Genomic DNA, 15,644 nt, shown 5'->3' with positions numbered 1-15,644 from the left:
AATATATTCATGATATTCGGCATCTCGCGCGTTTGAGGCAGATAAAATCTAGATATTCTATATCCGAAGGGTCTGAAGAGGAGTGGAAATATTTTGAAAGCGCGTATTGTGTTGAATAATCAGACACTCGACTCCTTTAAAAATGTCTGCGAGCCGGCGTGACCCAGGTCACGTTAGATTAATAAGTCAGATAGATTCGAAGATTGTTTGTTGCGGGGTTGCCCTGGAGTCGTGCTTAAGCGGCAGGGTTGTTTGTCGGCGAGTGTGTATGTGTGTGTGTGTGTGTGTGTGTGTGTGTGTGAGTGGTCACAAGCCATAAAGAACCACTGGAGTGGATTTAACAGCTCTCTACAAAGGAACAACTGCCCTGCCCGTCCCAACAATCGCTCACCACCCCTGATCAAAGCTCCGGTGCGGCGAGCTGAAGTGAAACTGACCGCGAGTCAGGGGCCCGGGCCCCGCCCACCGCTTTCTGACCACCGACCGGCCTCGAGGATGCGAGCGCGACACAAGGGGACACGGAGCAGGGGAGGGACGCGAGACGCTCATTTCAGATGCGCAGGGCCACTTTATTTCTGGACTTCCTGTGTCGAGCGCGCGAAGCGGCGGCGAGGGCCCAAACACAGAAGAAAAGCATTCTCCACGGCAGGCTCGAGTGATGTCAACAGAGATTAAACTAGTTTATTATTTTGAAAGAGAGGAGGAAAAAAATTATGAAACAAAAAAAAAAAAAAGCAGTCTGTTTTTTTTTTTTTTGTTTTTTTTTTTTACACTAGTGATTATTAAATTTGTACAACCATTCAGTCTGCATTACATAAAGAAATAATTCTACATCTTTGTTTCTTTCGTATTTTTGGTACTCTGAATTATACATACAAATAACAAATACAGAGACTTTTTCACAATGCATATAATCTGTGGGCCAGAAAAAAGTCTTTCAGGTGATATGATGTGGCATAGCGTGTGTGTGTGTGTGTGTGTGTGTGTGTGTGTGCTAGTGTGGGCTTTTGTGTAAAATAGACATAAGTGGAGTGTGTTAAGGTGTGAAGACGAACCAGTTGGCCGCAAACCTATAACGTCCTAATGAAACGCTTGCAGCGGCGTATGGGCCGGCCTACAAGTTTAATGCATCCAAAAAGCATCAGTCCATCCTGACCGTTATCCGTCTCTCTCTCCATCTCTCCATCTCTCCGTTGTCCTCAGAACGGCCCTCCTTCTCTCCGAGACTCGTACCCTTCTGGTCATTAGCTGCCCCCCACACACACATTTTTTTCATTTAAAAAGTCTTCATTAAATGTATTTCATACAATTTATACAAATATATTCAAAGTTCATTTTCCTTAAGTCTGTTCACAGCACAGGGGTCGGGGTCCCTGTTGTACAGGGGCAGGAGTGACGCGATGGGGCCTTTCGAGAGTCCGTATCTGCTGCGTAAAGGCCCGCTGTAGGGTTCCTGTCGAGGAAAATGGCTTCTGTACACAAGAGGAGCTCCGGGACAGCGAAGGAGCAGACAGAGGTGCTAGGGGAGGGATTAAGAACCGTGCCAAGCTTCAGGAGTGATGGAAGAGTGGAAGAGGTTTTCTCTCTCTCTCGCTCGCTCTCTCTCTCTCTCTCTTTCTCTAATTTTCACTTTGTCTCATTCTCTCTCTTCCCAACCCCCACCCACCCACCCACTTTCGGAGAGCGTTCCTACGGATGAGGGTGAGAAGCGGTGAGGGTCTTGAGTTCTGCCAGGTTCTAGCAGTGGAGGCAGGCAGGGGCCAAACGGGCGGGGCCGGGAGAAGGACGTTGGAAGTTTTTGTATGGGTATGGAGTCACCTCTGGTGGGCACTACTCTTGCTGGGTGGGCCTTCGTCTCCAGTCAGGGTCCCGGGGATGCCTAGCCCATGGCGGTCACCATACTGGAAGGGTGGTGAGGGGCGAAAGGCAGGCTTGAGGAGGGGTGCATGGGGGTGGGCGTGGTGAGCATGTGGCCGGAGTGAGAGAAGGGGGGGAAGGAGGACATGTGGCGGGAGAGGGCGGTCGGGCTGAAGGAGCTGCTCTTCTCCATCAGGCTCTTGGAAAAATCGTCCATGCTGTCATGGGATTTTTTGCTCTTCTTGGACTTGCTGGACATCTTCCTGTTCCTGGTCTGGATGCCCTCCTTCTTCATGGTGAGTGGTCGGTTAATCTGAAATCAGACAGGGAAAGGGCAAATTAGACGACTGGTATTGTAATCCAATAAACATCTATTGCAGGTATTGTGTGTTGCATTTGTGTGTGTGTGTGTGTCTTATAGAATAGTTGCAGTTATCTGTGTGTGTATGTGTGTGTGTGTGTGAGAGAGAGAGAGACAGAGAGAGAGCGAGGCGGCTGTATGCAGTGTGTCAGGTTGTATCAAGCTCTGGGCTGGATTTACCAGCTGATTCCCCTAAGCTGGGCAGCTTGCAGGACGAGCTCTGCCAAGGCGAGAAACCCTAAACCCCGAGCCGCCAACCGGCCATCCAACCACGGGCACGGCGCGGCGCCCGCCTGCCAAGCGGAGCCTCCGCTACGCGCCGCTCCCCTCCTCGTCTCCCTCTCGTCGTCTGTCCTGAGCCACCTCTGTGTGTGTACGAAGGCCTACACCGTCACGCTAAAGGTCACCGCGTGACCTTCCCGGTGCTCCTGATCAACGCGAATGCGGCAGAAGAGCTGCACAGTGTGTATTATTATGATTATTATTATTATTATTACGCTTAGCAGATACGAAGCACAAACACACACACACCACGGTCAGCAGGAGAGGGGCGCAAGGAACAGCTCTGCGCAAATGTGGCATTCATTAGGAAGCGAAGAACAGCGAATTTACCAAAAACAAACTAATTTTGCTATTAACCCCCCCCCCCCCCCACACACCCCCCCCCTTCTGCTCCAGGTCACTTAAAACGATAATACGTGACTTGGAAATATGGTCCTTTTCGTGGATGGCCTCGGCCCCGAGCGCGTCCTCCGGAGCCTCGAACCCGTCTGCCAAGAGCAACATGGGAAAATCATTTAACAGGGAGCGCTCGCGTGACAAGCTGGACGTGGTGGCCTCCGAGGCCCACCGACATGGGACACCGTGATCAGATTAAGGAAGAGGAAACGTCTTGAGTGCATCTGGGCCGAATTTACCACCACGCGCTACCAGCGCAGCAATAAACAGTCAATGGCGAGGGGTTCGAGAGAGAGAGAGAAACGAGGTGAATTATTTTAACTCACATTGTGCAGCTTATAGTAGAGGCCGCAGGCGTTACACACCGGGTCTCCATTGGCGTTTCTCCGCCACAGCGTGGTCGTTGTCGTCTGACAGTTCGCACACGAGGTCCCCGCTCGCCTGGCTGCAGACTGCGGGACAGGGAGAGAGAGAGAGAGAGAAAGAGAGAGAAGACGTCAGTCGGGCGTCCGGGGACGGCACGTCGGTCTAAAGCATCCTCGGGACTTTTATGAAATTCCATAACAGACGCGCACGTTAAGGCGCCGCCTGATCAAAGCATCTAAATAACCCATCTTCAGCATTGCACAAAAAAAAAAAATGTACATTACATACAACATGCGTATTTATACAGTTCGAATGCAATTGCAAAAACGTATTATTCACAAATGCAATAATAATCATAATAATGTTTGTGCGCCGCCATTTATCAAACACATTGTGCAAGTGACACCAGTTTATAAATCGGCACAGGTTATTAATATTTGACAGCATAAATGAAGAGTGAAGAGGGCAGGTAAATAATGAGAAAGAGGTGAAGGAGATGAGGTAGTGAAAGGACAGAGAAGAGGCATGAATATCTCGCTGGATTTACAAATAATAATAATAATAATAGTAATAATAATATTACGCGAGACGTCGATTCTTTTATTAATGAATAACAGTTCGGTGCTAAAGTCGGTGCTTATTATTTAATAAAACAGAGCGACCTATCGGAATATGCCAAGCGGGATATTATTTCATGCTTCTCGGACGGGTGCGTGACGGCGATTCTCCTTCAATAAATAACACGCATATTCATATCTCCGAGCAGGTTTTTTTGGTTTTGTTTTATTTTATTTTTTGGTCGATTCGGCTCAAGATCGGGACTCTCGACCGGGATAGATATTTCACGATCGGGCCTGTGTATAATATCTCTCTCTCTCTCCCTCTCTCTCCCTCTCTCTCCGCCTCCGCGTTGTTCGGGCTGTTGTTAAAAACGGACTTATCTGCGCCGGTCAGACATCCGGCAGCTTTTTCCTGGGAAGCCGGCCTTTTAAATTAAAGATTCGGAGACACGGGAGAGAGAGAGAATAGAGAGAGAATAGAGAGAGAGAGAGAGAGAGAGAGAGGAGGGGAGAGAGAAAAACGCCAAAATAGCAAAGGCTGTGACCGTTCCCCTGCCTAGAGTTTCCTATTTTCTGCCGAGTGTGGGGTTTTCCCCCCCAACACACACACACACCTCACGTCGCGCAGCGTCCCTGCCGCTAATAAACGTCCCGGTTTATAGCACCGTGTCGCCGTTTCCTTCCTGTTTTTTTTATTTTATTTTATTTTATTACCATCTGCCTGATCGCGAAAATACTGCTTAAAGTGTCGCGGAAAATAAGACACAAACATTTTCGCAATTATTATTAGCATTATCAGTATCATTGTCGTCATTATTATTATTATTGTTGTTGTTGTTGTTGTTATTATTATTATTGCCGATGGTGTTTTCTGCGCGGCACTGATGCACCGATAATAAAAGCGATGGTAATAATGACAACAGTGATCGCGATAATAATAATAATGCAACATCATGACTGCAATACTGTATCTAAAAGAAGTGAGACCTGCACTTGGCGAGTCAATTTCCTGCAGCTAACACTTCTTCCTGGGTAGAGAGAGGGAGAGAGAGAGAGAGAGGGGGAGAGAGAGAGAGAGAGAGAGAGAGAGAGAGAGAGAGAAACGGAAGTGTTATCAATGCAGCGCGTGAGCAGCACGTACCAGCCTCCGCTTGGGCTTGATCAGCGGGCGGTTCTGCCCGTTCATCTTGTGATAGAGGCCGCAGGCGTTACACAGATAGTGGCCCGTCCCATCCCGCCGCCACAGCGGGGTGGACGTGGCTCCGCAGTTCACACACTCTCTACCCTCTGAAAGCACAAACACACACACACGCGCGATGCAGGAGCGGTGTGTGCACAGCAGCCAGTCAGCACAATGTTCATCATCATCATCATCATCATCATCATCACAACAACAAGCGGAATTATTCAGATAACTCACGACAGAAATGCATGCCAATTTATACTTTTCACAACGATCCTCCGATAAACAACCTCCCAGTTTTGTTTGTTTGCTTTTGTTTGCTTTTGTTCATGTTTTGTCTGTTGTAGTAATCATAATAATAATAATAATAATAATAATAATAATACTATCAGCTGTCTGATGTTCTGGTAGCTTTGAAACCGGGCGGCACTTCCTCTGCGACACCAGCTCTGATGTGACAGATTGCGCTGCGAACAGCGGTGACGCGCGCGCGCGACCCCCGTCCAATTTATTTCGAGACTTGTTTTTTTTTTTTTTTTTTTTTTGAAGCGACACCTGATTAGTTCGCCGTAAATAGACTTTTTGTCGTGTCGCGTCGAAGACGGCGCGGTGACGTCACGAGCTTTTTTTTTTTTTGTTGTAATAATTAGCGTGTTGTGATAGCGGCGGCCCGCTGTTCCGGAGCCGGACAATGCAACTGTCGCGGGCAGCGGCCCGAAAATAACTGGATTAGCTTAAACATATAAACGCGCCCTGAGAAAAATCTACCTCGGAGGGAGGGGGGGGGATACACCAAAAAAATGATAAAACGCTGCTCGAATTAAATGTCACACGAATTAAACGGCCTGGTGTCCTGCAGAGGTCATTTGGGAAACTTCGCAATAATTATTCACGTCGAATTTGTTATTTCCTGCGAAGGAAATTTAGCTTTTTTTTTTTGTTTGATCTATTAAACTGTAATCGTTTCTATTATTACCATTGTTGTTATTATTATTATTATTATTAGTGGTGATGGTATTGGACTGTGATGATAAGATCATTGGTCTTAACGTTTTATTTGATTTCTTATCTGATCGCGCGTGGAAATCAGTGTAGCTTGTGTGTGTGTGTGTGTGTGTGTGTGTGTGTGTGTGTGAGACTAGGAGGCTGTTTATGTGGAAAACGAACAGAATGAAACGCTGTACTGTCGGTCTACATTTTATATCAAATTATATATATATTAATATGTATATATATATTTTTTACTTCATTTAAATAAAAAAGTAGCGCACGCCTACCTGAACAGGACCTTGCTTTTGGTCTTGTTTTGGAACCATAACTAGAAGTAGACCCACCTATCAGGCTACTTGGTGGGAAGAGGCCCGTTGTGTAATCGGACACATAGGACGGGTAAGACGCGATCGGGTGGTGCGCGGAAGACGCTCCCGCCCCGACCGACGCCATGCCGCGGCCGTGCGCCGACTCCAGCTTCATGCCGTCCGCCAGCGACACCTGGTACTTTATGCACTCCTTCTCCTCCGGACGCCCCGCCGCGCTGGAGCCCGGGGTGGGGAGGCTGGGGTCCGGGGACACGTCCTTGGGCGGGGTCGGGGGGAAGGTGAAGAGGTGCGGGCTGGGGTGGCTGGCGGACAGGGAGGACGACGAGGCCGGCGGGTACACGGACAGCGCCCCGGGGGAGCCGTGGTGCAGCGGGGTCTTGGGGAAGGGGCTCAGGTTCCACGGCGAGGTGCTGTGGTGCGGCCCGATGCCCTTGCTGCCGTCCAGCCAGGGCAGGGAGCCGTGCAGCAGGGACGGGCGACACACCTGGCCACCTGGGGACACACGACGTCAACATTGTCACGGCGTTAAAGCGGCGAGAGCCGAACAAATTACACAGCCACGTCCACGCTTTTAATTTGAATTTGAATTGTATTTTTCTCCCGGAAACTCACTGTGGGGTGGCGGCGGGTACCTCTGCACGGCCCGCACCGGGTTCCCGTACAGCGACGAGTTGTGCTGGGACTCGATGTTGAAGAGTACGTCCACGTCCTCGGCCAGCGGGTACTGCGTGTGGTCCATGTACGCGTGGCCGTAGCCCGGGTGGCTGTCGGGATGCTGCCCGTTAATTATCGCCGTGTGGGGGTAACTTACTTCCATGGCTTAAATTCGGGCTTTTTACGTCGTCGTTGTCGTCTTCTTTTAACAAACGTTCATGCGGGACAGTTTCTGTCCGGCAACAAAAAAAAATAGCGACAGCAAAAAGACCAAAAAAAAAAATCCTGCGGAATTAAATCCACGGGAGTCCGCCGGTGACGCAGCGATCACCTTCGATCACCTGCAATTGAACAGAAGAGAGAGGAAAAAAATTAAAGTCTGATCCGGGCCGCTTTTTTTTTTTAATAAGCGATCGTAAAAGTGCGTAAAACGCGCGTGTCTGGCGAAATGTCACGTACGTGGGAAAAACACGCGCGGCGCGGGCCGGTAGCTGTCATTCACGTCGGCGGCGGAGACGGAAAGAAAGAAAGAAAGTAAAAAAAAAAAAAAAGTCAGAATGAAAGTCCAGGGTTTCTGTTCTTTTCTCTCTCTTTTTTTGTATCCAGTCGTTCCCTCCTCTCGAGTCTCCGTCTCGGTTTTCCACGCGGCGCGCGCCGCCGTCTCCCGTGGCCTCTCGGTGCGGGGCGCGGAGAGCCTGTTTCTGCTTTCGACTTCAACTCGCGGATCGGATCCGTGGATACTGCGCGGTGGTTGTGTCGGCTCTCTCTCTCTCTGTGTCTCTCTCTCGCTCTCTCTCTCTCCCCTCTCTCGCTCTCTCTCTCTCTCTCTCTCTCTCTCTGTGTTTTTTACACTGAAGGCATTCTTTCAGGATGGCGCCAGGCAGCTCAGTGCTCGCAGACAGCTGTGGCGCGACGCAACTTAAGGAGGGACCGCCGGTGTCATCGGCCTGGGAGGGGCTCCCGGGCGGCCTAATTGAATAAAGTGGGTTCCAGAGAGAGAGAGAAAGAGAGAGAGAGAGAGAGAGAACGATGACCAGGAACTACTGAGACTCTCTCTCTCTCTATCTCTCTCCGTCTCTCTCATTCGAAACTTAGAACTCTTTATTTTTTTTTTTGCTCATTTGATGTAGTGTTTTTTTTCTCAGAATAAACAAATATTTATTTATGCGACACCCCCCCCCCCCCACCAATAAATAAATAAATAAACAAACATCCAAAATATTAGGCCCCATCAAATGTTTTTTTTTTCTTTCGTTAAATGCAGCAAATGAACGAGCAAATCTCGTGATAAGCTCGTGTTTTGCTATTAAACCTTTTTGTTACAAATTATTTCAAATTATCATTGCCAAAAAAAAAGTAGGACGTGTTGCCATCATGCTCTCTTATAAAACGCGTGTTTAAAACACGAAAGGCTTGGCGCAGCCTACGTCGTTTACGGCAGTGTTCAGGTCTGCGATCGTGCGTGTGTGTGTGTGTGTGTGTGTGTGTGTGTGTGTGAGTGTGTGTGTAAAATTGTAACAGTGCGTCCCCTCGCGGTGACAAGCCCGCGGTTTTTACTAACATTTGAAGTTGCGTTGAGTTACGCGGCGCAGCGGCGGGGATGTGGAGGGGGTGTATTTTTATCTTAAATATATATTTTTATCTTTAAATATATATATATATATATATATATATATATATATATATATACACACACACACATATACACATATACACATATACACATATACACATACACACATATACGCATATACACATATATACACATATACACATATACACATATATATATGTGTGTGTGTGTGTGTGTGTGTGTGTGGAAGTGAAAGGCTTGGTATTCCCGTCGCCGTTGCCGGTTCGTGACAGAATGACGGTGACCTCTGGCCGGACAGGTGAAGCGTCGGGTGGGCACGCCGCCGCGCCATTATTCCGCTCCGTTGCGCGGTAATTTGGAGGGGTGGGGGCTTGGCCCGCAGGGTGGTATTTTGGTTGGTCCCCGCCCCGATATGTAATTGAGAGAAGTGGGTTTTTGTGTGTTGGGGGGGGGGGTCGACTGTGCTTTTGATGCTGCGCGCTGCACCGGGATGGCCAGCCTCGGCGACGCCAATGCGCGTGACGTCAGCAGGACACGGGGGGGGGGGGGGTATAGTAGCAGTGCGGCTCCGCAGTCGCGTGATTTGGCGGCAAAATCAACGTCGCTCGTCGAGCTCGTGCGCAGCCGGTGAAATAAATACATCCGGCTGTACATTTAAAATGGCTGCCGTTTCATATTTCATTAAAAAATATATATATATATATATTTTTTTTTTAACGTCTCCCCGGGCGCCCATAATAACGGTTTATTACCGCCATATAAAACATAATTGGGCGTCATCATTAGTTTACAGGGCAACCGTGTGTGTGTGTGTGTGTGTGTGTGTGTGTGCTTCACGGAACCCAGGAGCTGAAGCTGGAAGGAAATTTGTTGCGTTGTGGTTTTAATGTGTGTGTGTGTGTGTGTGTGTGTGTGTGTACTGGCCGCACCGTGAAACGTGAGAATGGCAGCGCTCTCATCTGCTTTAAACGCTGTCATTTGTCACAACAGAGCGTGAAGCCAGGATACTGTTACACTAAAAAAATTACTACTAATAACAATATTAATATTAATACCAAGTTTAATGCGACATTTACTTACAGAGAAGGGAACGTTTGACGCTGGACATGTAAAATGTACTGGAAATTGGCCGAGTTCGGAGATGTGTGATGATGATGATGATGATGATGACGGACGGACCAGATTAAAATCAGGGAGCATCTCGCACTTCTCGCTGCGGCTGCTGTTCCAGATAAAAGCCCCGCCCCCTCTAATAACTACAATCAGAAAATATCGAGCGGGGTGAAATATGTAATTACGGGGGCCTGGATACCACCCAGCACGCAAATAAAGATCGGCACCCCGGGGTGGGGTTGCGGTAGGGGGGTGAGAGTAGGTGAATGTGGTGCAGGCAGGGGGTGAAGCAGAGGACACGGGGCCTGAGAAATGAAGAGAGAGACCCGACTTGGGGTGTCGTGGGTAAATATATATCTACAAAATATATATACACATATACAATCGTATACATAGATTGTGTGTGTGCATGTATATACACACACAAACACACACATATATATATGTGTGTGTTTGTGTGTGTATATACATGCACATATATATATGTGTGTGTGTGTGTGTGTGTGTGTGTGTGTGTGTGTATGTATATTCGTCGCGAATTTAGGGGTTCGCGGCCGCGAAAACCTCCATCCTTTGCCCGGCCGAGATCGGACGTGCGCCGCAGCGCGTCTTCCCACCGGTGGCCAAGATGGAAAATATTCATCCGACAGCCAAAAGATGCATGCAGTGTTAATATCAGGCATGTACAGGCCTACAGAATTATTATTAATAATAATAAATAATATACACACACATTAATAAATTAATACGTTCTGCTGATGCAATATATATAAGGTCATATATATATAAGGTAAAATGTATTCTTATTTTGTTCTACTTACTGCCTCAGTGTGTTTGTGTGTATATGTATATATATTTTTTATTAATATTATTATTAAAGATTCCGTTAGAGGGTGTTTCAGCAGAAGATGAGTAATGAGGGTTTTTCTTTCTGTTCTGAACACCTTTTCAGGAACGAACGTCTCAGAGCGTCGATGTGAACCGTCTTAGATTCTCAGAACCCCGTCAGAACGAGAGCGGAGGTGCTTCTAAGTTTCTTAGAATGACCCACGCGAGACAGGATCGCGGTGCCGAGGACGCGTTCGGCTTTTTTTTTTGTCACGCAGCAGCGACCGGGCGCCGACGGATCCACTGCTCGAGTCGATTCCCGTAAAATAATCATTAAAATAAAATAAAAATAATAATGATAATAACAGTGTCCATAGTGCCGCGCGTGCTGCTTTTTAAAATGACTTACAGTTCGTGGTCATTATAAATATATATAATATACAAAATATATTATTCACATATAATTATTGGGGGGGGGGGGTGCTGTGAAGATTTTTTTTTTCATAATCAATAGATAGAATTAATAACGCGCTTTGCGTGAAAGGCCTGCCGGTGCTGCCGGGTGTGTTACGGTGTGTTACAGGAGCTCTCTCGGAGTATCACACACACACACACACACACACACGCCGACGCGGGCGGAAAACGCCGCTTCAGCAGAGCTGATTGCTTTTATGAGCCGCCGCGGCGCTAATCAGATGAATTTCACGGGTTAGCGCAGGCGGGCGCGCGCACTCGCAGGTGCTGATGGATCATTTAACTCCTCCATCTTCTCCATTTCAGCCGGGGAAGGAGGGAGAGAGGGAGAGAGGGAGAGAGTGGACCCGTGATTACGAAATGAGTTCATTTCACACGGGGAGCCCAGGACCAGCGCCGCGTCCCCGAATCCACGGAGCTGGCGCCGTGTTACTGGGTGCCACCCCCACCCACACCAAACCAGCCAGGCGCAGTATTACTGGGTGCCAAGCCCCCCCCCCCCCAAACCAACCAGGCTCTGCGTTCCTGGGTGCACCCCCAAACCAGCCAGGCGCCGTGTTACTGGGTGCCCCCACCCACACCAAACCAGCCAGGAGCAGTATTACCGGGTGCCAAGCCCCCCACCCCAAACCAGCCAGGCGCTGCGTTACTAGGTGCCAGGCCCTCACCCCACCCCAAAACCAGCCAGGCTCTACGTTCCTGGGAGCACCCCCAAAACAGCCAGGCGCTGTATTACTGGGTGCACCCCCAAACCGGCCATGCGCTGTGTTACTGGGTGCACCCCCAAACCAGCCAGGCTCTGCGTTCCTGCCCCCCCCCCCCCACCCCAAACCAGCCAGCCGATTTATGACTGTGTGCCCCCCTCCACCCCAAACCAGCCAGGCTCTGTATTACCGGGTACCCCCCCACCCCCAAACCAGCCAGGCTCTGCGTTCCTGGGTACCCCCCCCCCCCACCCCACCCCAAACCAGCCAGGCTCTGCGTTCCTGGGTACCCCCCCACCCCAAACCAGCCAGGCTCTGCGTTCCTGGGTACCCCCCCACCCCAAACCAGCCAGGCTCTGCGTTCCTGGGTACCCCCCCACCCCAAACCAGCCAGGCTCTGGGTACCCGCGTCAGGAGGCTTTGCGCGTGAACGTGCAGAAGAAAAACGTAAAACCGCATCCGCATGCAGCGTTTTATTTTAATTTTTTAAACGCGATATTCGGTTTTATTTCTATTTACTGACCTGTCCGTGGACGTGGGCGACGCGGGTTCCTGCCTTTCTGCGCTCGGTCCCAAACGCGCAAAGCGCCGATGGCATTTAGAGCGCGAGCGACTTCTCTCTCCTCTCTTCACCCCGCGCGCGCACACACACACACACACACACACACACATACACACACACACACACACACACACACACACATGCGCGCATGTACAGACCAACCAGCGCAGGCAGGCAGGCACCTACCGTATCTCGGCGCAGAGTTCTTCCGGGTCGGTGCAGGGTGCGGAGGAAAAAAACACTGAGAGAGCGAGCGAGCGAGAGAGAGAGAGAGAGTGTGTGTGTGTGTGTGTGTGTGTGTGTGTGTGTGTGTTTGGGGGCGGTATTAAACAGGTACAGTTCCGGAACCAGCGCGCCCGACGCGGTTTAAGTAACGGATACACATCATCATAACGGAGATTTTTATTAGTCTCTCTCTACACCTGCCTTATAATAATAATATCAATAATAATAATAATAATAATAATAATAAATTTCACCATGGTGAGGTTACACCCCCCCTTCGTGCAGACAACGGGGAATTTCATTTTCACATGAACCCAAATCACGTCATATTCATGTCATTAATTAATTATTTGATTATTCTTGTCGTTACCATTTCTAGATACTTTCGTTCGTTTGATGGTGCCGATCTCATATCGGCCAGGCGCGATTCTCTTTTGTTAGATAACGCAGATGAAACGGGAACCGATCGTGTGCGTCGCATTATCTGCCAATAGCGAATGCAAACAAGAGAACAACGAACGTAATTATTGTCTGTGGGGCAAAAAAAAAAAAAATCATATCCGAGGACGGAGGATCGACGTCGCCCAGATATCGACGGGAGCGTCTCCGTCCTCTCTCCTCCGCGGGAAGAAGGGAGAGGGGGAGAGGGGGGCGTGGGGCGCTGACGTGAGCGCAGAGCCATCACGCCGAAATCTGTCTTTTGGAGGCCAAATTCAATTAAGGTAATAAATTCAAGATAATTGCCTCAAAACGTCCTTGCAAAACTTGGAGGAGCGGCGAGCCAAAATCGTGCCTTTCTGTGTCGTTGTTGTTTTGGGGTTTTTTTTTTAAATAATGAAAATGAATAATTCAATGTTTCCAGGGCAACAAACACCTCTCATTTGCAGCATTAGAATATTTTGGTAATTTTTTAATAGAATTAGGCAGAAGCACATCCAGATGAGGATCATTTAATAAGCTCCCTCAGACGTAAATAAATTGCTTATAGAGAAATAATAAGCGCCGCTAATGTGCGTCGGCGATAAACGCGCGTACTGATGCGGCCGATAGAGAATTTTCCACATATTCCACACGGAATTACGACAGAATGTAAAAGCGGTAAAAAAAAAAAAAAAAAAAAAAGAAGAAAAAAAAAGATTAATAACTCAAATCTGTCGAGAATTCATTCGTCTTACATTCGTTTCGGGGGGAGCATTAAAATCATTTCATTTCTCCTCCCCGCGCCCCTATCAATTATCTGGGAATTTTGCAGGTAGATTTGGGGGGTGGGGCTCGATGGGTAATTATTTTAATTTTTTTTTTTTTTTTTTTTTTACTTTTCATGTCTTAGAACGTCCGCGCTGAAATGTACAAAGGGGTATAAAACCGGGGACACCCTTGCCCTTCCTCTTCCTATTCCTCTTCCTCCCGAGCTTCCGACAGTCGAGCGTCGAACGTCGAAACTGACGCTCGACGAGCTCATTCATTTATTCACGCGTCGTTTTTAAACCGATATTTATAACTCGGCACCTTATCGGCCGATGGAGTGAGGGATTATCATATCACCTTCACATAACGCGATCAACGCCCGCGTCCGTGACGTCATTCACGTGAAAATTAGGGGGTTTTCTTTGTTGTTGTTTTTTTTTTTGGAGGGGGGGGCGCACCTTCGCGCTTTATCTTCTTCCAATTAGTCACCGGATTGTTTTATTAGTGTCATTATTGACCCCGGCGGGGGGAGATGATCCCCCCTTTTTTATATCAGACCCCCCCCCCCCCTTTAAATTCCGCCCATACAGCAAAAGCTTTACAGAGAAGGAATAAAAATAAAATAAAATTAAATAAAAAATAATCATTTTATACGTGCAATTGTTCGGTAAATCCGCGGCTGGCTTCTCCTCCTCCCCTCCCCCCACCCGCTCCCCTCTTTTATTTCATTTTATTTTATGCAGCCGTCGCGCGTCCTGTAAAACGGTAGCGGGTTAGGTCGTGGGGACCGTGTGTGTGTGTGTGTGTGTGTAGGGGTGGGTGGGTGGGTGGGTGCGTGCGTGTGGAGGGGGGGGGGGGGAATTATAAACGAGCGCGCGCTTATCTGCCCGCCTCACAGATCCCGGATCAGAGAGGCTGATTAAGAAAGAAGTCGCGCGCCGCGCCGCAGTCATAATGACGGCGAATAATGAATCCTTATCTCCGCGCCGCAGATTATCTGCCTTTTCACCGCGCCGTGTTTTGTTACGCGGGATAATTTATTGCATCTCTAATACATCACAATGAATCTGATGGTGGGGAGTGATGGCCGGTGTTGTGCGGGAGGGAGGCGGCGGGAAGGGGGGGGGGGCGGGCCCGGGGCAATGAAATGCCTTTACGGTTTTTAATTGGTAAAATATATGGGAAGGGGAGGGGGGGGGGGGGAGCATCTGATAATAATAAAAAAAAAAAAAATTACCAAAAAAATAAATAAATAAATAAATAAATGAAACGTGGAAGTAATCTTGCCTTCTAGTGTTCCGCCGCGCTATAATTAGTGTGTCAATTTCAACCTGGAAATTAACAAGATCGACCCGCCATCGCCGCGCGCGCCGGTGGAGGCGCGAGATCCTAATTTCGCGTGATTTATTTTTCACCGCGAGGAGATAATTAATCATAAATACCGAACACGGAGCGGGGAGGCAGAGATAACGGAATATTTGCATCTAAAAAGATCCGATGGAGCTAATTCGCTTTCAGACCCCCACGCCACCGCCAGCTCGCTGCCATCAACCAGTACACCCCCCCCCCCGCCCTCCAATCCAACCCACCGCGATCCAAACAAGTCGGTGCCATAAAAAAAAAAAACCTCCAAGATTTTTCATTTTCCGTGATTAATCTCGAGCGAGATGTCGTTAATCATGAAGTTAGAGGAAGTTGGGGCGGGGGGGGGACCCCCGCCCAGCCCTCCTTCCCGGGAAGAGGCTTTGTGGCTTTGTCGAGGGTGATGGGGGGGGGGGGGGGGGGGGCGCTGAGGTGACCTGGAATGGAAACGACCGCAACTCCACGTCATCGAGAAAACACCTTCACCCCCCCCCCCCCCTCCCACCAACCCCGAAATACCGAACCCCACTCCCATACAGAGAGATGGGGGCGCCGGCTTCTGTCCTACACATCACAACCTGACCTTTACGTTGCGGTCCCTGGCATGAAAACGGCA

At 48.9% G+C, this 15,644-nt stretch overlaps 1 protein-coding gene across 7 annotated transcripts; it reads right to left on the bottom strand.

Annotated features, from left to right (window-relative positions):
* Positions 1-768: 768 nt before the first annotated feature.
* On the bottom strand, positions 769-12,359 carry gata3 (GATA binding protein 3). Of its 7 annotated transcripts, none has more exons than XM_028955103.1 (6): positions 12,215-12,359; positions 6,937-7,319; positions 6,283-6,816; positions 4,964-5,109; positions 3,262-3,348; positions 769-2,170 (listed from the first exon to the last, which is right to left on the bottom strand). In XM_028955103.1, exons 2-6 carry the CDS (start codon positions 7,139-7,141, stop codon positions 1,880-1,882), a joined length of 1,263 nt encoding a protein of 420 aa, XP_028810936.1. In that variant the 5' UTR covers positions 7,142-7,319; positions 12,215-12,359; the 3' UTR covers positions 769-1,879. The 7 variants fall into 7 exon arrangements, with proteins under 7 accessions (XP_028810936.1, XP_028810939.1, XP_028810934.1 ...); XM_028955106.1 differs by lacking the exon at positions 4,964-5,109 and adding an exon at positions 4,810-4,850; XM_028955101.1 differs by having other exon boundaries at positions 770-2,170; positions 3,223-3,348.
* Between the last annotated feature and the right edge of the window lie 3,285 nt (positions 12,360-15,644).

Source organism: Denticeps clupeoides, chromosome 15 (genome assembly GCF_900700375.1).
Source record: "Denticeps clupeoides chromosome 15, fDenClu1.1, whole genome shotgun sequence".
Lineage (NCBI taxonomy): Eukaryota > Metazoa > Chordata > Actinopteri > Clupeiformes > Denticipitidae > Denticeps > Denticeps clupeoides.
The sequence above is the reverse complement of the archived record's forward strand: the minus strand, read 5'-3'. Positions and strand labels throughout refer to the sequence as shown.

Excerpts from the sequence above, each read along its gene's own strand:
- gata3 (XM_028955101.1), bottom strand. The coding sequence starts at position 7,141 with ATGGAAGTAAGTTACCCCCACACGGCGATAATTAACGGGCAGCATCCC. Across the intron at positions 5,110-6,282 it reads AAAAGCAAGGTCCTGTTCAG|AGGGTAGAGAGTGTGTGAAC; the intron begins GTAGGCGTGCGC and ends TTGTGCTTTCAG. Across the intron at positions 3,349-4,963 it reads TCAAGCCCAAGCGGAGGCTG|TCTGCAGCCAGGCGAGCGGG; the intron begins GTACGTGCTGCT and ends CCTGTCCCGCAG.